The sequence below is a fragment of the Lates calcarifer genome, linkage group LG21 (assembly GCF_001640805.2).
Source record: "Lates calcarifer isolate ASB-BC8 linkage group LG21, TLL_Latcal_v3, whole genome shotgun sequence".
NCBI lineage: Eukaryota > Metazoa > Chordata > Actinopteri > Centropomidae > Lates > Lates calcarifer.
Window position 1 is genome coordinate 9,068,608 of NC_066853.1, and position 21,382 is coordinate 9,089,989.

Consider the following 21,382-nt stretch of genomic DNA (forward strand, 5'->3'; position numbering starts at 1 on the left):
AAGAACCACCGTGATAAGTAAAGATTTTGTAGTAACGAAAAGATAATTCACTCCAACCACCAACATACAAGCAGTGACGCCGCTGCCCAAATTAGAATGTTAGTCTATCTTTGCAGATTTTATTCTAATATTTAGTATTAATACATGATGGGGAAATAAGATTTTGGTCTGAGGTATTTTTATTGTAAGAGCATGACCATAAGAAATTTCTGGCATCATTATGTAACAAATAACACCTAATACATAACCAAATGATTTCTTTTTTTTATTAAGTAAAAATGTTCTCATAATATTTATTTCTAAATTTGACATCAAATTCTTAATTTGTAGATGCAATAGCATCTGCACCACACTCATCAAATTTGACTCCTGAACAGTGTATGTATGGTACGTGAGTACGTTGTCTTCCCTACTCAAAAAAACACATGTACACCTCTCTGTCAGTGTGTCCAGCTAGCCCTCAGTCTTGGTACAGTCAAACGGTTTCCACCACTGTGCAAACTGCAAGACTTTTTTCCTCTGATCGTCAAAGTTCTCCCTGATCAACTTCCTCCATCGTCGTGGCTCCAAGTCCATCATGCCTCCAACCACCTCCTGTGAGAGAAAAGAGGGATTGATAATTTTGAAATATTGATGGAAAATTAGCAAGAATTCATTTGTTATGGCAGAAAAAAACATGACAATCACATAAAGAATACCCTCAAAATGTCTTATAATATTCATGTGAAGCAACATTGACATCACTCACAGCAAAGTATTTTGAACTTTAGCTACTTCGGGTTGAATTTGCACAATTGTGACCATTCCATTGCTGCTACAGTGGAGCAATTTTTTCATTGAACATATGTTCCTTGGTCTTTGATGCACAATGTAGTGTCTGCACTAAAGTGACTGAGTCGGATGTGGAAAACCGATGCTGTGACCCACTGTCACACAAGCGTGGTAAAATTTTATCACAACTCCTGGAACCAAATGACTGTGACTTCTACTAGCATAAAAAAAGAAAAACAGGATAATGATGCATGAGGTACAACAGCCTTAATATACAAACTTACCTTGCCAAAATAATGGGGGAACTTCTGTTCATTTTCAATGACATGAGCATATCCTCCCTGGAGTCCAAAGTCTACAGCAAAGTAGGGCAGACCTCGAGGAACCTGGGAGGATAATACACAAAAAAATTAAGAACAATTAACAAGGACAAGAGAATACAAGAACAGAGAGGACAGTGAGGAAAGAAAGGAAAGGCAAGACAAGAGGGTAAAAAAATGAGAGAAAAAGTGAGAAAGACCAAATAAAAATTATAAAAAAGACTGAGTTGGAGGCAGAATGAGAGCATACAGCTTGGCGGATGTCTTTAGAAGAAAGGTCAACAATCTTCTTGTTCATGGCCCATTCCTCATCACACTCCATGATAGCTTTCTGGAGATGCACAGAAACAGCTGTATCACTACACTTGACATGGTGTTATTCCTCTCCAATGTATAACTTGACAAAATGTGTTTATTCAGAATGATGAGACAACAACACACACAAACCTTAAAGTATATGGGTGCCATATCACCCAGCTCTCGGGGCAGAGGGATACACTCATAGACCATGTGTTGTCTTCTGCGTGGGTTCATGTGTGTTTCCATGAACACACAATCCAACTCCTGGGACTCAAACATACGCACCAAAGCGCGCCGGAACAGCTGAGGTTGGCAAAGCACAGAACAGAAGTGAACTCAATTAAATTCTAACTGTTCCTGTTTGAAGTAAACACTGAAAATGAAATGCAAAAGAAAGTAGCATTTGGTTCTGACTTTATATACCACCACTGTAAAACAATAGTCACTTTAGAAGTTGTCACTTCAGCCTGGATTGTCAAGACCTGGAGCACCGATTGGCTAACCTGCATTTCTGACCAGATGTCCTCGTCCAATCCGGTGGCAGAGCAGTGATGCTGGAGAGGACAGATGAGACAGTGGCCCTCTGTCATTGACAATCCCGCGGGCAGGCTCAGGTACACCTGGACACAAGATGGCAAAGACATACATATTACAGAGGAAATTTAGAAATGCATCGATTCATCTTTTTACAGCTTGTTTTTCTGACCAACTGTTGAAAAACATAAAGTTTTTCCATTTTGACCTGCAATGATGAGTCAATTAATCTTATTATTGATTGACAGAAAATTAATCAGCAGCAATTTTGATAACCAATTAATGGTTCTGAATCATCTGTTAAGAAAAAATGTCTATATTTTATAATTTCAGCTTGTTTTCTTGTTCTTTTACGGTTTTAAACTGAATGTATTAGGACTGCTGGTCTCACAAGTCACTGAAAGACAACACCTTTGGGAGTTAATGGATCACTTGAGCAGCTAATGATTTTAACATTAGTCCCATCTTAAAACAGCCTACATTCACGATTCCTTACCTTGCTCCCTATTGCCACTATGAGGTGCTTCTGGAGCTCTTGGCTGCTGAAGCAGTGCTGGCATTTCTCCATAGAGGCAGCCAGCCTCCTACTCTCCCCGATGGCTCTGCTCCTCATTCTCTCCTCCTCCCTCCCCTCGCCCTCTCGCTGCGCTGCACTCGACACAAACATGTCATCCAGCGTGTAGTTGTCACCGTCTGTCTTCCCCATCATCTGGAGAGTCGAGTGGAGTGGAAGTGGTGGGGATGGAGACGATGGGCACGACAGACAAGATTGGAGAGGGGAAGTGGAGGAAGAAACAGAGACGTAGGGAAGAAGAGAAGAAGAGAGAGAGGGTGAGCAGTGTTTAACAGGAGTGTGATCATTTTCAGCCAAATCTGGCATATTTTCTCTATCCAACAAAAAATGATGAGAGAACATGCTAAAGTACAAACATTCACTGTCTTTGCTTTAGAAATTCTTTTTGTAGAGTAATATAATAGATATATTATTTATTTCAGGCTTAAAACAAAAACAATTCTACAATGGCACTTCTTAAAAGAGGAAACAAAGTAATGGTAATCCCTTAAAAATGCTGTAGAGATACCGACTGTCTTTAGAAAATGGCTGGTAGCTTCACAAATTGGTGTATGTAGGTGCTGACGCACCATTACCGTCTGTGCCGTTTCCATGGCATATTCTCTGTATGTGTGTGTGTGTGTGTGTGTGTGTGTGTGTGTGTGTGTGTGTTTGTGTGTTTGTGTGAGTGTGTGTGAGTGAGTGATGTGCCTTAACTGCCCTGTATGCAAGTTGGTCTCTGTGTGTTAACAGTGTGAGGCGGGACACTGAGTATAGACTCTGGTGTTTCTACGTCTGAGTCTTGTCACCATGGTGACTGGGCAACAGGTTGGAATCTGTGTGTATGTGAGAGAGCAAGAGACAAGCATGGCTGAAGTGTGTGTGCATGACTCGCTGTGTAGGAGAGAGTGTGTGAGTGAGAGTGAAAATTGGATTAGTTTAGTGACAGTGTGGGAGGGAATGTGTATGTGTATGTGTGTGTGTATGTGTGTGTGTGTGTGTGTGTGTGTGTATTGGAGTGAGTGTGTGCAAAGGACTGCACATAAAGTGTGCAGCAGCACATGCTGCAGTTGTCCAAGAGCAGACAGTTTTATTTTCTTGCACACAGATGCCATCACACACACTCTCACACACTTGCATGTAGACTAATTAGGCATCATATGGCAGTACTAAATCAACATCCATGCTGTCTTCAGGTTCACTGCTTATTATTTTTTTGTTACATAGGTCTTAACGAATGATAAATGGACACATTCCTGATGTAATTTAAATTATAGATTGTGATTTCAGCGTGAAGCAGGAGATCGGAAGGGATTAACATATGTCTGGCACACTACCCATGTATTATTAAATTATTACCGCTTTGCAGTTACATGCCTCCACCAGTCAAGTTGCAGTTTACATCCATGCCTGTCCAGACTCATATATTGAATTTAATAAAAGGTATTAAGTTGGTTTTGTTATAATTAGTGTATGTCTCGATTTATGGTCAAAAATACGATGACCTATATACGACCTTGACCTTTGACCACCAAATTTTAATCAGTTCATCCTTGAGTTCATGCCGATGAAAATCCCTCAAGGTGCTCGAAAACAGAATGCCACAGGCCACAGCTGTTGCTGGTGCAGAGGCATAAACAAGCACCATTCTAAATCCCCAGACAATGATAGTCTGCTAACGAAACAGACTCTGACCAATGAATAACATGTCCAAAAAACTTGCTGTATTCTCTGAAAACATGGTGAAATCCATACTAAATGACAACAGTATAGATACCTACATGTTTTTACACTAAGGGAAAACACTAAATTAGAGATGGCAAGAGTCGTCTATCTTGTGTTTCCACAATCACTGGCTTTTAGAGGCACACAGAGCTGTACCTTTTGGTTTCTGGATACGCATTCATTGATTGAAACTGACAGTGACAAACTGGCAAAGGCACATGATCCTGTGAACTTAAGATTGTGGTACAGGTGATAGTGTGTGTGGTATGCTTTTAATTTCTGTAAATCTAAAATCAAACAATCAGTCATTAGTTCTCCTTTCTTGCCTGTCAGCTTTGTCTGGACATACCAATGTCAAATTGTAACTGCAGCCTTACATTTCCCCACAGCTCACAGGAGAAAACACCATTACAACCAATCTAGCTACAGTTGTCATTAGAGACGTACAGAAGAAAAATAATGATGAGAGGCTGGTTGCTGCAGGAACTATAGAGGAGAGGGTTGTAAGAAACAGTGATAGGCACAACAGCAAAGTAAGAGGAGAGGAGAAGTAAAGAGAATACAAATGTGATGTTGTTAAGAATAAAAGAAGAAACAGCAGAAGGGAAGAAGTGATGAGAAGAGGAAGAAATCAAAACAACAATTCTCAATGTCAATGTCAAAAGAAAATGTGGATGTGAAGGTGGTGAGTGAAAGGGAGTGAGCTTGGATGCTAGAGAATAAAAAAGATAAAAAAGAGAAAGAGAGCAGGTGAAAAAAGAACAAATGACAGGAGAGGGGAGGGGAGATGGATTTTATTTAACAGAATAGTGAAGAAACATTTAAACAATGTGGTTCCCTTGACCAGATATCATGAATGCAAAGCACCCAGCTTCCATCCTGATAACATGGCCTTCAAAAAGACACTGAGTCAAGCAAAAGGAATATTAAATGTGTATAGACTTCAAACTCAGGAGGTGTATTGCTGAGGACGCAAGGAAGTACAGTGTCGACTGTGGTTCCTGAATGAGTGGTTCTCGAGAGAGCCTCAAACATTGCTTTTCAACATTTTACTTAATGTCAAGAGAAATGCAAAACTACACTACGAGGACAGTGCAGCATCTAGGCAATCTACAGGGTGCAGCATTTTAAGAAGGGTAAAACTCACTTTACTTGCCATAACCCACACACTTCTAGAAGGGAGCTGCCAACTCCAGCAGTGACAAACAAAACCAACTGACCACACACACTGTAGCCAGGAAAGCAAGCTGCATTAACACAGGCCAAGCAATCAGCCCCTACTGACAGGCACATTTTGAATGGGCACTGCACCACTGCACAAAGATTTAAAAAATCCCCTAGAGGGTATGAATATGCTTGGCAACTATTACAGCAATCTGGCTATTAATTTAAGAGACAGGCTCATGTAGTGTCATCCTTTGAGGAGTATGAATCCACAAGTGATTATCATGACACCATCTGCTCAATATATATATATTTTTATTTTAAGCAAAATTTCATGCTACTCTGGTCAGCACCTGGTCAGTAGCTGTGGAGATATCTTGCTCTGGATGAAACACTTGGTTGGACAGTTACATGGACAGATGGGCTGCGTGACATCACCGTCTTTCAGCCCTACCGTTTGCATCACAAAAACCCAAATTTACAAATCAAGCTCCTCTTTGCATTTTTGTGGCTGTGACCAAAAGATGACTTATATTTTTGTAAAACCCAATAATTGTCAAAACTGGAATCACACATTCCTTGTCAAAAAACAACAGATAGAGGATGGAGAAGAAGATGGAAGAAGGGTTAGAGGAGGAAGATTAATAAAACTGAGAGGGAAAAAAAGGGAATTATAGATAGGGATTATAGACATAATTATAGAGGGAGCAAAAGAGATATGGAGGAATGGCCAAAGAAGTATAGTGTGATGCAGAGATGGGAGAGAGCTGCTGGGACAAAATACTTTTCTCTTTTGCTCTCTCTTGCAGATTATAAATCTATAGCTGTGATTAGAAGTGGTATTTATAGAAGCCCTGCCATGGTAACTGTAGATGTATTTTTAGTGTCACTCTTTGTAGGTACAGAATGTGTGTGTGTGTGTATGTGTGTATTTTTATATGCATGCAAGTATAATGAATATATGAGTGAGGGCGAGTAAGAGTGTGTGTGTGTGCAAGGGAAAGTGAGCGAGTGAAGGTAGAGAAAGTGGGAGAATGGAAAAACATGAAGTGAGCTAAAGCATTTGTCTTTTTTATCGTCATGGCAACTCCTCCATCCCTTTGTTTATTAATGCTTCCTTTGCGCGCACGCACACACACACACACACACACACACACACACACACACACACACACACACACACACACACCTGTCAATAGGATTTTCACACCACTTGTTGTCATACTCCTACCAAAAGAGAGAGAAGGAGTAAACGTGGAAAAGAGAAGAAGGAAAAGGGAAAATATGCCTCGGCTCAAGGAAAAGTACAGCTCTGTAAAACTGCTGATAGACTGACACACGCACCACAACCTGCCAGTACCCATCTGCTGCTGTACGTCTATTTCAAGCACACAGTGGAGGAGAGAGTCGCAGAGACAGACGAGAAGATGTAAGAGTAGTAGTGGAAAGAAATGGATGACGGCACAGAGCCAAATGCCTACCTACCTGACAGAACAAATCCTAAACATCTATCCTTTCCCACTTCCTAAGGGTAAGTATGACAGAATTAATCTAGGTGGATCCTTCACATAAACACACATCTAAGTGCTCCTTTGCTGTGCCATATTTCTATGTCTACCTTCATCTACCTCTGCTCAATAAAAAAATACTAAATTGTGTCCGGTATCTACAATCAATAAAATGCTTTCATTGACAGGTAATCTGTGCACATCTGTACACAGATGTGTATAGAATCACAGGATGCTTTTACGATGTTGAGGACACACCAACTCTGAGGTCAGGTGGCGTCCAATGTGAACGGGTCAGAGAAAGTATAACAGAAAAAAAGAGGATCAGAGGCAGAAGAGAATGGAAAAACAGTAGCCTGATCAGAGAGTGAAAATTACCTTTAAAAAAGAAAAGTGAGTCAGCTGTCAACAGCTATAAATTAATTAAATATCAAAATTTGTCTGTAAGAATATGGAAACCCACCAGGGCCAGAGCAATGGCTCTGGAGTATGCTTGCCCTTGTTGCTAAGTTGTGCTCAGCACTGCCTCTCCATCCTCTATCTGTTGTCACTGTTTTCTTACCTTGGCAGCCATACGAGAGTAGAGGGCATTCTGATCCTGTGCAGAGCTCATCTTCTCCCTCCTCACCATCTCCTGCAGACCAACATTGTCATCATCCTGGAAATAGCGCACACGCTCCCCATCAACATGCGTCTCAATCTAAAGAGAGAAAGAGAACAAAAAGACACAATCTCAAAACCTATTCAAATTGCATCCAAAATCACATTGTTGAAAAGAGGGGCGGTGAGAAAGTGTGAGACAAAGGACAGTGGAGAGAAGAGAGAGGGAGAACATGATGAGCGTATGAGGGGGAAAACAGACTGTCAACCTGGGAAGATGAACTCTGACAGAAAGAAACAGACAGATCAGAGACTGATGATGATGGAAACAGAGGACGAGACAGACCGTAAAGGAGGCCAGACCACTAACTACATTTATAATAACCGCAAACAGAGAAAGGAATAGAGAGCTTTGTTGAGCTCTCATTACACACTCTGATGAATATCAAACGACAAGGAACAAATAGCAGGACACAAACCTCTCATCTGCTCCCCCCTTTTTTCAATACCTCTATCTCGTTGTTGCAGTAATGTGTAGGATCCACTCTGTCTTTGTCCTTAGCAGTGGTTTTTCTGATGCAGTTTAAAATTGATTTCTTCATGTGCATAGCACTAGATTTTCATATTTTATTCCCCTATTTAAAAAAAACCTGCAGTCTTGTAATTTTTCCCCCTACCACTCCTCTACCCCTGTAGAGGTTTCTTACCGGTTTCTTTTTCCGTCGTCCTCCGTGGGGCTCTTGGGGTCCAGAGACAGGCTTGACTGGCCAGGCCCGACCTGATTGATCTGTTCTAAACAGCAGGATCTCTTGGTCTTCAGTGGAGCGACCCGGCACCTGGAAAACCAAAACACAGTCAGGTTGTATTTATAATTTAATATCAGACTAAATTAATTCCTAGAAGGCTGAATCATTTTTTAGTCTCTGAAGCATCAAACATCAGGATAAAACCACAAGATTAATGCCTGAAATTGTCCTCTGTCTCCAAAAAATATCTGGTCAGAAATGCAGCATTTGAATGACTATTCTAACAGGAACACACACGTCATTAGGTTTAAAAAAGGTGAGTATAATCTAACATAACCTACTCACAGGATGAAATGTTTTAATGAAAACATTGACTCCAACTACTCATTTTAAAAAAATACTGTATATTCATACTTCCTGCATATGATCAAACAGCTGGATTGAAGTTGCTGAAAGTATTTATAAATGAGGGTGGTTGTGTGGTGCTTTTTTTCAGAGAAGCTTTGAATAAATGACCATTAGACAGACTGGACTTTGAAAAGAAGACACGGACAGACAAGAAACAAGCACAAGGTGGGAGTAGCAGAGAGGATGGGAGACAGTCAAAAGAAACTGAAATAGCAAGATGGACTGTCAGAAACAATATGATAGAAGAGAACATTTTCTTTGCTCCAGTCGGCACAGTTAGGCCTGCCAAGGCTCCACACAGAGTGAAAACACTAAATATGAGTTAGACAGGCAACAAGTCAAAACACTGAAAAGTGAAGATAAGCCAAAAGTCTACCGTAACCAGACAGATTGGAAAGAGCTCAAATGAGTGCAAATCAACTGCACTCCATCTTTAAGAGAGCTGAAGTACCTCTCAGCTGGTAAGTGCACTAAAGCCTAAGAATTATGACATTTTCTCTGAAATCTTATGGAGGATCTTGCTATAGTCTTTTAATTTGGACAGGATGGCCTTATTGGGGATGAATCTGGTCCAACTTACAAATGATGACATACAGGTTATATAAATAATCACAGCCTGCTTTCCATGTGTTTATAAAACTGTCTGGAGTCTGCTCATGTCGGAAGTACGCCGCCATTTATCTGGGAATATATATGTGTGTGTGTGTTTGTGTTTTTGTGTGTGTGTGCGTGCATTAGCAATGCCAGTGAGAGGAGATAAAGCAGTGCTGAGGTGTCAGGGCACAGCCATTGCTCTCTGTTGATTGCCTGTGCTACAAACACAGGCAGGATGGTATATATACTCTCTCTGTCTCTTTCTCCTTCTGTTGCTCTCTCTTTCAAACACACACACATTAACACAAGGGCACACTCTGAACAACCTCTGGTAGGAGAGAGCATCGTCAGCACTAAAAAAGACATTTGTTCCCACCAGGGTCTGCTAAAATACAGAGCAGGAGCGGTTTCCATACAGAGAGCGAGACATAAGAGCCGAGCAGCAAGGAGACTTCCAACAAACAAATTCCTTTTAAAACCAGTCAGTCGTAACAGCAGAGAGTTTTGTTTCATGTGAAGACGAGCGTGTGTGAGGTGCTTTCCTTGCCTGCTGTATGGCGTGAGAGATGGCTGCTGCAGTAACCTGCTGTGTGTTTGTGTGTGTGTGAAGTTTAGCAAAGATATAGCCTTGAATGTTTGGATTTGCATTTAGACTCTGGGAGAGGAAAAAGAAGCAGCCAGCAGATAAATCAGACATGGGAAGATTCAGTGCGTGTGTGCATGTGTGCCTGGGAGAGGGCTGTGTATCTATCTATTCCTGTGTGTGCATGTGTTTACATCTGTGTACGTTTTGAGAGTTTATGCACATTAGGATGGTGTGTCTATATAGGAATTCATGTGATTATACATGTGAAAATCTGCAGTGTGCGGGGTATCTTCAGTTGAGATACTTTGTGTTGCTGTTGAATGTTGAATTGTATTTTGTTAAATTGGAAGAGGTGCCTAAAACATTTTGTCTATTTACATTAGTTAGATTAGACTGTGTAAGACTTAGAACATAGTATCAACAGACCTGGTTTGATTTAGCGGTTTCCTGTAGCTTCTTTCGGGCAGCGTGGCTCTCTTTGGCTCTCCGTGCTGCATCCAGCTGTGATCTCAGCTTCTCAACTACAGCCTGAAAAACACACAAATAAAGACATACATATATCTGATAAACAAAAATGCTTTTAAAAATTCTGCACATTTATAACAAATCAGTATAAGTCAGTAAACACTGCTGTACACAGGTTTTTGGTGGTACACAATCTGTTTGGCAGATTTGAGCCTATAAAAGAAGATTAAGGCAAATTAACATTGGATATTGGATTATTGTATTATTGTCATATGCATATACTGTAAATATTAGCAGATATGTAAACAGAAACTGCAGCATGGAGATTTTTATGGGCTGCATTTTAATATATAGCTGACTACTTTTCCTAACTAAAGTTGTTTTTCAGCAGTTGTCAGATAAAAGGCTTTGAGGCTGAACACTGTAAAACAGAAAAACTACAGAGGACTGAGAGAAAAAAACATCTGTCTCCAGCACACATACACACACAGAGCCTCTAAAGCCATACTGGAGTGACAGATATCGATACCTTTATGTACAGGCCATAAAAGTGCGTGACTGTTAAGGGTTTAACACACACATACAGAGGTTTGGGAATATTGGTTTGATTGCTTTGCCGTGTAGGGAGATGCTAGCTGTCAGGTTGATAACACTTAGTGTTATAGGTGTGAGTGTGTGTGTATCTAAGTGTGTGCTCAAACGTGAGTGTGTGTTTTTAACAGACAGCCCTGTAACACTTTCTATAAGAGATCCCAATAGCACTCTTAGCATTGACAGGAAGAGTTAAGTGCACAGATCAATAAACACTATAAATTAATGGATCCCCTGGTGTGCTTTTAAATCTATGCAAAGAAAACAGCTGAAAGAAACGTGTTGAGAAAAAGCAAATCAGCTTTTCAGCTAAAGCTAAAGCTAGTTTACTGCAAATCAACCCTTGAAAAGCATAATAAAATATAATACTACAAGTGACTGAAAGACATTTATTTTATTGTTTATGAGATGTGATCAAAAAGCCCTGAGACTGTTCCTGTTGTGAATGAATGACTCAACATCCAGATCTGTGTTATACGTGTTTTTGTGACCGCTCGAAGGTGCACATTTGCGGCTTCGCCATGGAGCAGAAGCAGCAAAGATCTGAGTCAGCGGGCCTGGGAGGACCCAACCTTCGTGTCAAGGATCATCATCAGTAACGAGAGCTGGGTCTACAGATGTGACCCAGACCAAACAGCAGTCTTCACAGCGGAAAAGTCCACACTGACGAAGACGGTGCATCAGGTCAAGAGCGCAATTGAGAGCATGCTCATCTTTTCCTTCGATATTTGCTGGGTTGTGCACCATGAATTCGTTCAGGGTCAGTTCTACTACCCCGCTCTGAGGAATCTGTGGGAGGAAATTCTGCGCAAACAACTTGAATTGTGGTGCAACAGCAACTGGGTGCCAGAGAAAATCATTCTCACCACTTCAAAAGACTAGGCCAATAAATTGTTTCTCAACTTAAAAAAGTCTTTTTCCTAAAACTAGGTGTTGGAAAACGGGAGAGTTGTCTTGCAGTCGGCCCGACAGATTAATTTCCATTGGAAGTCACAGAGGCTGAGAGTAACATAAAGAGGACTCACCGTCTTCCCCCTGAATCTCTGCCTTCACCAGCTCACTGGCCAGTCTGTTCATCTCCTCCTCTGACAGCAGGGGAGCCTCCTCTTCCTCCTCCTCCTCTTCCTCACTTTCACTCTCACTCCTAAGTAAAGATGAAGAGGAGAGTTTGAAGGGCAGAACAAAACCAAGAGGTAGAAAGGGAAATTTAAAAAAAAACTGAAAAGTTCAAATATCAGTCACAACATGTCATCAATTTAGGAAAACCTTTGAAATCAAACTTATCTGTCCAGTTGGTTCATGATGTTTCACAAACATATTAGAACACAAGTGATACTACCAGTGATACACTAACACTACCAGATATCCTCCATAACTCACCCTCTGAACAGGATTCACTGACTTCATTATCCCTCCCTGGTAATCGTCCTAAATCCTCTAAAGGGGAAACTTATTTGGGAAGTTTTTTAATTTAACCATTTAGTTGTTTTCTTCTGAGCTCTCACAGCATTTATCTGTTATGATTCATTTGAGTCTTTGTGCCCCCCCAGAGATCATTACAGCTTTGCCTGTGAGGATCTGAACTGCAGCCTGGAAAGCATCGTTCTAGGCTATTACACTTCTCATAGCCTCATTTCATTCTGCTGCCACACTGCAGACTCATTTCATGCTGCAGGGGTTCTGGGTGCTGGTTTACCCAAACAACTTAGCCTAATGAGGCAAAGCACACAACGGAGAAGGCTCTACAAAGCTGTGATACTCCGACATCTGGCCTGCAACACTGCTATATGTTGGACTGCCACGAAAACATATAAGCATATGATGCAATCATTTGACTCAGTTTCTGTGCCACTGAGTGAATTTTACAGTTAAGTGTCCCTTTAAATAAGGCTGCATAGTCATGTATGTTGAAACGCAAGAAGCTTAAAGTAACAATGGATGAGATTAACATGAAATAAGAATGATGATGAGAGGGATAGAAATACAATTACAACAAAGGAGGAAGGGGGTGTACAGTGAAATTAGCAATAAGACATGTTAATGGCACAGCTATCAAGACAGAAATATGACAGATAATGTATGAGTTACAAGCTCAGAGCTTAGATACCTGAGGAGGTTTCCTGGGAATATCAAGACTAACATTCAAAAGCAGATAAGGACTTTAAGAGTTCTTGTAGGCCCTTTGAAACTAATCAAGTACACATGGGAAGACACAGCCAGGTTTAATGGAAGGGATTACTGTGAGAACATTTCCTGTAAGGCTGTAATATGAATACATTAACATGATATAACACGCATGGATACTTTTATCCACCGTCTCTTAAAAGTTTCACGAGTTCCTGTAGTTTATGTTGTTTGTGTGTGTGTGTGTGTGTGTGTGTGTGTGTGTGTGTGTGTGTGTGTGTGTGTGTGTGTGTGTGTGTGTGTGGGCCCTGTTACAAATCAAACTTGTAACAACTCTTAACAGGCCGTATTAAACCAAAATCTCACGCAAAACAAGTAACTGAAAATACACAACTAAAATTCTTAATAATGTGGACTTTCTATACTTCTATTGTATTGGGCTATGTAAAAATATAAATAGGAAAGTACACCTGTGATTTCTAAATTGTACTGAACTCCAAAGATGACAGTGTGGCTTGACTGTAGCTTTCTGAATTGCAGTCTTGTTGAAGAAAAAAACTCCAAAGTACTGGTTTGAATCGTTTGAAAATCAGTTGTTAAGGGGTTTAAAGAATATGATTACATGTGTTTTAAAAAAGCTACTGCTGGTGGTTATAACTCCAATAACAGCAATCAAAACACAAATACAACTGGTACACTCAGTCTATACAGCTGTTAAATGTGAAACACCATGGCTAACCTTGAGAAAATAAAAAATGAAAAGCTTAAAACCTTGATGCCATCACAGCAGCTTTGTCGCCACATGGACCATCTTGAGCAGCGGTTACAGTTTTCCCAGGATCCCTCTCTTTCTCCTGCTGTGCTTTTTCTGAGCTGTCAGATTCTCGTGCGGGATTGCTGCTCTTCTTCCAGGCTGGAGCGCTAGTGTTACACGGACCAGAGTCTTCATTGTCAGAACTGGGTTTCAGGAATCCTGTAAAGGGCCGAGCTGGAGCAGGAGGAGGACACTCCAGAGCTGCACAGCAAAGACATTACAAGACATATTATGGCCTCTGAGATTCTTGCCACATTAGACTATGTTGAAACAAGCTTTCCTGATTTATGATAGAAACTAAGTGGAAATGTTGTTGCTGGTTTTCAAAAATTAAAGAAAAAAGAGCACAGGGTTTAACCCATATGAACAGAATATGAGACTTAATGTAACCATTGCTGTTTAAGATCAAAATGCTGTTTATTTCTGCAAAATCTGACTTGGTCAGAGGTGTTGACATCAACCCACCTTCACCACTGTTATCATCTTCTGAGGGTCTGAGGAAGCGGCCTTTTAGTGACCCAAGAGAGAGGGAACGTTGACTCCAACTTTGCCCAGACGATGATGATGATGATGCAGCACTGGGTTGATCTACTTCTCTATTTCTTTCCCTATTTCCATCCCTGTCTCTGTCCCTCTCTCTGTCTCTGTCATTATCTCTTTCTCTCCCTCTGTCTATTCCTCTATCTCTCTCTCTGTCTCTTTCCCTGACTCTGTCTCTGTCTCTGTCCCTATCCTTATCTCTATACCTGTCTCCATCCCCTCCCCCTCGATGCCATCCCCTCTCCCTGTCCCTCTCCCTGTCCTCTCCTCTCCCTGGATGGTATCTCTCTCTGTCTCGGGGCAATGAGTCTCTTTCTCTTTCATTTTTTCTCCACCAACCTCCATCCTCCTCATCTCCCTCTCTTCTCCTCCATCTCTCTCTGGCCTCACTCTCTCCTTTCCTCCACCCGCCTCTCAATGGGCCATCTCCATCTCCTCCCCCTCTCCTCTGTCCATACACAGCTTTCTCAGCTTCAGCAAGTCTCTGCTGAAATTCTTCCATTGACTATAAAAAGGAGAAACACAAGGTTAAAATACTGTAACACTTTCTCAGGTTTTGCAGCTCAGCTATTCACAAACGTCCAAACCATTCACCCGTGGCACTTTACTGGTGGTCCAGTGGAAAAAAACCCTGCATACATGGCATATAAAATTAAGGCAAAAAACAGATCTAACTGACAGCAGTGAACACTGTGCCATCTGAAAGCTCCTACTTGAACACAAGTAATGCATACAAAAACCAGAGGGTCTGTGGGATTTGCTAAAAAGTGGGGCAGTACCCAACTCAGTATTTTGTCAGTCAAATCGGATTTGGCTATTCAATTATGAACTAATTAATTTAATAAGTGAATTAATTCAGTAATGAAATCCTGCTGCACAGCAGAGCGTCTCTCCTACCGGGCTGCTGACAGCGCCGTCAGTCAGACACCAGAGCTGAGAGTATCAGAGCAGCCAACGAAAAAGTCACACTACCTGGCCTTTCACCAATCCATGACACCAAAGCATACAAACACACCTTCAAGATAACATAGTGCCACACAAATACAGAAAAAATACATGTACATATACAAAGATTACATTGTTAACAATTAGCTATGATGAAAGTATAAAGGATGTCTCTACTTTACTAGAAGAAAAGCATTTGATGTGATGTCAAACAACAAAGAGACATGATTATAATAAAGCAAGGTAGCAAGACACACATTCTTCAGTGTGTGAGTGTGTTTAAATCCTTGGCTTTTAAGTGCATGTATCTTGACATGCAAGTCAGTAACTGGGAATCAGTGTTTTTATGTCCAAATCTCCATTTGCAATAAATAAATATAATGCAACATCCTCATCTCTGCTGTGGCTTTTCCCACATAACCGTATGTGCACTGATAAATCATGAATGTGAATGTGTGAGCCGCCGCTGCCTGTGTGCCGTCAGTTCTCACTCCGTATCTCTCAGCCACCACATCGTCGAGGCTGCGCTTCTCCCTCTCTGCCTGCTCCTTCATCCTCTGGTAGCTCTTCCTCAGCCAGCTCAAACCTCCGTCATTAACTACTGGGCCTGCAAGGACAGGGAATGAAACACAGTTAAACAGAAGCACATGCAAAGTTGTTTTTGCAGATGACAGGGGACGGGTGAGCAATGACCAGTGACAATAAAAAAGACAAGTGTGATTAAATGACTGAGAGGTGGAGGAATTTAAATAAAAAAAAAAAAATAGATACTCTTGACATCTTTGTCATCACTATGACCTCCTCTACACAATTTAGAAAACTCTATGGTGTATGTCATATCAACAAAGACAGAGCTGGCCTTTGAATTTCTTTGCTCTTGTCATACCACTTCAAGCTATATATCAGCTTTTTTCAGTTATTCTGGGCCTGGGGCTGAACACATCACCTGAACAGTTACCACCAAATGCTTCCTTGACTTTTTTTTCCTGCACAAAACCAAGTGTATCCAAAGCTAAATATGAATACACACACACGTCTGTACCTACTGCGACCCCATAATTACAACACAAGATGAAGTAAACAACATTCCCATCTGGCACACAGTTTGAACGAGAGAGTAAGCAAAAGTGTGTGTGTGTGTGTGTGTGTGTGTGTGTGTGTGTGTGTGTGTGTGTGTGTGTGTGTGTATCAGCTTATTCTGTCTTGCTATTAAAATAAAGCTTACAACAGTGAGGCCATGCCAACTCTAGGGGGAACAGTACTTATGTGTGGAGATAAGCAACACATGTACACATACCTGCATTTGCTTGTCAGCTTAGTACAGCTTATTCTCTGTGTCTCTCTCTTTCTCTAAATCTCCTAATGCAGTGACTCTTCCGTCCTCTCGGTCTTCTATCAAATGACCATGTTGACTTTTTTGAATATATAAAATTGTATTCAAGACCTCACTGATTTTAAAATTCTCCTTTCTCCTACACTTTCAGCAGCACTAACATGGTGTCAATCTCATCCCCAATTTACAGTAGCCCCCCTCTGACTGTCAGACATAACGCATGCAGTCTACATATCCATAGAGTGCATGAGCTGTATATACAGCTAGATGGCTAGATAGTTAGAGATACATATATATAGATGTACATTTTGAGCTTCTTTCTTTATAGACAACATTTCAATCACCAAGTCTGAGTGGTGCAACACAATATCCACTGAGTGAGTGGATATTATAATAATCCATACATTTGTCAAGTGTATCATTCACTTATGCACCTTGTTTAATTTGGCTGGCCTTAGTTTATAGAAAACAAACTTCTGAAGCCAGCAAGAGCAAGGGGGATAAGAGAGCAAGACAAACAAAGGTCTGCCAGGAAATGAGAGAAAGTTAGAGCATGGGGAGAAGAACAGGCAGAGGGAAGAGCATAGAGTGTTGTAAGTAAACATGGGAGTGTATGAGCAGAATGTGACTGTGAGGAGCAAGAGGACCAATCTGATCTGCACATTGTTTGTAATTTATTTTTTTTCCTTTGCTAGAGATGAACAGTAAGGCAACAGTTAGCTAACAGGATCCATAGTACTGCAGCTGCACTGTACTTTGGACTACTGAGGAAACTTGCAGTAGACAAACACATATTTCTAATTCTTCCACAAAGAATTCTGCTATTGCTTAATTGTTGATGAAAATAACACAAGTAAATCTGGAGTCTATATTTTACAATGCTGAAAAATGTCTTAATAGAGACTAGTGATTGTTACCTTTCTTTGCTGCTGTACCAGCCATCTCCTCTGGGGGCAGACCAGTTCCTCCATCCTTCCAGTATGGGTTTAACTCCAGTTTGTGTAAACCAGCCTGAGGGAACCACACACACACACTAGAATCAGTTCTGTAGATCTACAATAAACACCAAGGGAACAAAAAGCCAAAAAAATGCAGACATAAACACCCTGCAGACAATAATAAGAATACACGCATACACACCACAGTATACTGTTGTCCGAGAGGGGACACCCTCTGTTACCTTGGCAACTGAACAGTTGATAAAATGAGGAGATGACTACCAGTGTTTTCACATGGTGTGCAATCCAAGCACACACACACATGATCGCTCTTTATCTCCCTTGTACATAGACATACAGGTTATTTTGCATTAGGATTCAAATAACAGCTACATGTGAACAAACCGACTGAGAACACTGTCCACCCTGTCCCTGGGCAGAAGGGAACTGAAGACTGAAAATAGGAGAAAACAGCCACACACCTCTTCAATGGCCTGAGCCTTTGCCCTCTCCTCCTCTTTCAGTCGTTCTTTCTCAGCCCTCCTTTCTGCTGTGGACGTGGTTTTCAATGCCAGGAAGTCAAAGGTCATCCATTCATCTCTCTATAGGACAGAGAGACAGCTCTGTTTAGATTGTGTATTCACTAGCCATTGTGGAAAAGAGACTTTTGTCTTGCGTTTACTATCAAGAGTAAGAGAGGACTTTTGAAAACACCTATGGCACAGCTGGAAATGATTGTGTCAACAGATATTCTGTTGTTTTAACAGAAACATCATAAATCAAAATAAAACAAAACATAAAGAGAGAAAGATAACTGATAAATTGGGGAATGACACCAAACATTACTGGTATTATTATCCTGTGTCTATAGAGCCAAGAATAAATGTTACCTGGACATTCTGAGCTGGGCTGATGTTGCTCTCTGAAGGCTTAGACTCGTCAGAAACCTGCCAGGGTTTAGCAGCTTGTGCTTGAGGCTGAGCCTCAATCCACTCCTGCGCTGAGTCCTGACAGAGAGAGAGAGGAAAAGAGTCGATGATGAAGAAGTATAGCAGTAAAAACAAAAGGATGGAAAATGGATAAATGAAGGGCAAGACCCAAAGCTGACTTTTAAAAGCTACCATCGCTGTATAATAACAAGCTTCTTTTATCAAATCAAATTTAACTTTACAGCTCACTGGGAATAACAGAAAACAAAAACTTAGCCCACCAAGGAAAACTTTCATTTACAAATCACCTATAGCCTAGAAGAATCAGTCACTTTTTATTAGTTATTAACCAGTACACCAGGAAACTATTCAGGTGTTAACTTTAGGTCTTGGGAGAAGGAATCCTGCAGAGAAAAATAACTTGATAACCTACCTCTGAGCTGTCACTAGAGCCATCTCCTGCTTCTACTGTCTTCTCCTTCTTGGCCTTCTTCTTCTTCTTCTCCTTTTTCTTTTTAGATTTCTTCTCTTTCTTCTTCTTGCTCTTCACAGAGCTGTCCTGTGGGGAGATTCCATGAATTATGTTTATTTCCCCTTAATTCCATCAGTGTGTCTCCATGATGGCAGACCATCTAGGGGTGTGTTAAGTATACCTGACTTCAAGAGAAGACAGCATAGTTATTGACCATCATTATTATCAAGGTCTTTCTCTTCCTCCTCTCCTCTAACTGCTTCAATATAAATCATAATGGCAGTGAAAAGAGACAGAACTTGCATCTTACTTCCTGTATCTGCTCCAGCCTCTGGTTGACCTCAGGGAGCATCCAAGTGTCCTCCCCTCTCTGCCTCTTAAGCTCCTTCCTCCTCTCTTCTCTCTCATGCTGCTGCTTGGCCTGGGTGACAGCACAGAAAGTAGAGAAATGAATTGAAAAGAAAATAAACAAAACAGCTCAGCAAGATAATAAGGGTACCTGTAAGTGAGGGTATGCCAGTATTTGCATCCTAAGACATGTCTATCTTCTGCCAATCTAATTAACTGTAGAGCTGAACTGATTCTGTGGGCTGAAATAGAGATGATGATATAGAATTTGGATAAGAGGTAATTTTGTATTGTTTTATTCTTTACTGAAAGAGATTTAGGTACACAATGAACAATCTGACACCTAAATGGCAGACAAAAAATTAACTGAGATGAAAACATTTCCATTACTCTACTCACTCATCTAAAGAAACCTCCTACTCACCTAAAGCAGCCTCAGAGAAATCACACAGCTAGAGCACATTTATACCCATCATACCCTTATAAAAACTCAACATATATGTTTCAACTGTGGATTAATGAGCATGAGAAAGACACAGCAAAGCAAGTATTAAGATCAATAGTGACTTAAGCCAATATTTTTCCAGTTATGTACAGGGCGAAGGTCGCAGGATGAGTTGTGGCATCGGTCACATTCATCGTCAATCAAGAGGTTCAGACACAGAAAGTCCACAAACAATGACACAGTCTCCACATTGCCATAATACTGCTGACGAGAGTTATGATTTCCAACTATTTGAGCATCTTCATGTTGACATCTTCTTGATACAATGGCAGTGACACTAAACTCATAATGAGCCAACTGCTCACTCATAATAAATCAGGCCCTGCCACAGTCTTTGCTTTGGCCAGTTCAGGCACAGGTGAGCCGGGCAGATAGTGTCTTTACAACCTTTAATGCTCATTTACAAAAGACAGCCTCTGATCTGAGACAGTGTCTCTGTGTCTGGCAGCAGTGTAAACAAAGCTGAACGGATGAAAAGGATAACGCTCAATGGGAAAACTGTGTGTATATGTGATTACGACAACAAGGATCTGTCCCAGTCTTTACGCTGGGCACAGTGTACAACTGCGACCATGACATCAGAGCTGTATAAACACTGGTCCCCTATCTGACTCACTCAGTGTTTGTTCTGTAACTCACTTCCTGCAGTTAAGCTGTGTCCGCCTGTCCAGACACACACTATCGGGCTAATGTGAAGACGCACGGGTACTTTCAGCTTTCCGAGACACACGGAGGGATAGGAAGAGACACAAAAAAACAGCCCCGCACATAGCTTTAACTGCAAGCCTCCTTAGCTTGTTAGCTAAGGAGTAAACAGGTATCACTCACGCCTTTTCTAACGCAAATGAAACAAACCTACATTTACCTATAGAGTTGTTGTATCCACACCTCACAGTCCCTACCTTTTCTAGCGCCTCTTGTCGTGCCTGACGTTTACTTTCCTTCCTTTCTTCGATGCTGCGTGAACTCTCAAAACTGACTCCGTGCGCCGCCATGATGCCGCCGTCAACGTTTTTGTTGTGTCGCAAAGCGCTGCCGTTTACGTCAAGCGTTGATTTGCGGTTCTTGTAGTCCAAAAAGTGCATGCGATAGCCCCAATTAATTAAATGGATACAAAGCAAAATTGTGTGAATACATTCCACAAACTCTGATATGTAGATTTTTACAAATATGATTTTTGTTACGAGGAAAAAGACAATAAAACACTTTTTATGAATGTCCATTTACAAGACAGTTCTGGAGAAAATTAGACTAGCATTTTGCCAGTCAAGCAAACCTTACAATTCTTTTCAAAGCCAAAGATGATATTAAAACATTAACAATCTTAATCAATTATTCTTATTGGGGAAATTTTAATATTATATTATATATTATATATATGATATTTAGAAATCCATGTTTTCAAAATGTAGAAATTAGATTTAGAAATTACAGTGAGGAGGAGCAACAGAGGTAAATAAATAGTAATAGTTGTAAAATGGTGAAATTACTATGCACGACTGTTGAACATCTCATTTCCAAACAATGGGTATGAATGTACTGCAGTATGAACCTCCACTCCTCTGAAAG

General features: G+C 40.8%; 2 protein-coding genes across 3 annotated transcripts in view; both read right to left on the bottom strand.

Annotated features, from left to right (window-relative positions):
* gucy1a2 (guanylate cyclase 1, soluble, alpha 2) overlaps positions 1-581 on the bottom strand; it is a 45,855-nt gene extending 45,274 nt beyond the window's left edge. The window contains exon 1 of one of the 2 annotated variants that reach the window (XM_051065360.1): positions 434-581. The gene's annotated coding sequence lies outside the window, so the exon portion shown is untranslated. The remainder of the gene's footprint in view (positions 1-433) is intronic. The other variant, XM_018687906.2, reaches the window with a different exon arrangement.
* cwf19l2 (CWF19 like cell cycle control factor 2) lies at positions 162-20,833 on the bottom strand. Its single transcript, XM_018687907.2, has 19 exons — positions 20,716-20,833; positions 19,271-19,381; positions 18,922-19,047; positions 18,450-18,566; positions 18,042-18,161; positions 17,539-17,632; positions 15,780-15,895; positions 14,269-14,848; positions 13,761-14,004; positions 11,891-12,009; positions 10,236-10,330; positions 8,183-8,311; positions 7,438-7,575; positions 2,422-2,634; positions 1,895-2,011; positions 1,539-1,694; positions 1,342-1,422; positions 1,056-1,157; positions 162-594 (listed from the first exon to the last, which is right to left on the bottom strand). Exons 1-19 carry the CDS (start codon positions 20,806-20,808, stop codon positions 454-456), a joined length of 2,892 nt encoding a protein of 963 aa, XP_018543423.1. The 5' UTR covers positions 20,809-20,833; the 3' UTR covers positions 162-453.
* Between the last annotated feature and the right edge of the window lie 549 nt (positions 20,834-21,382).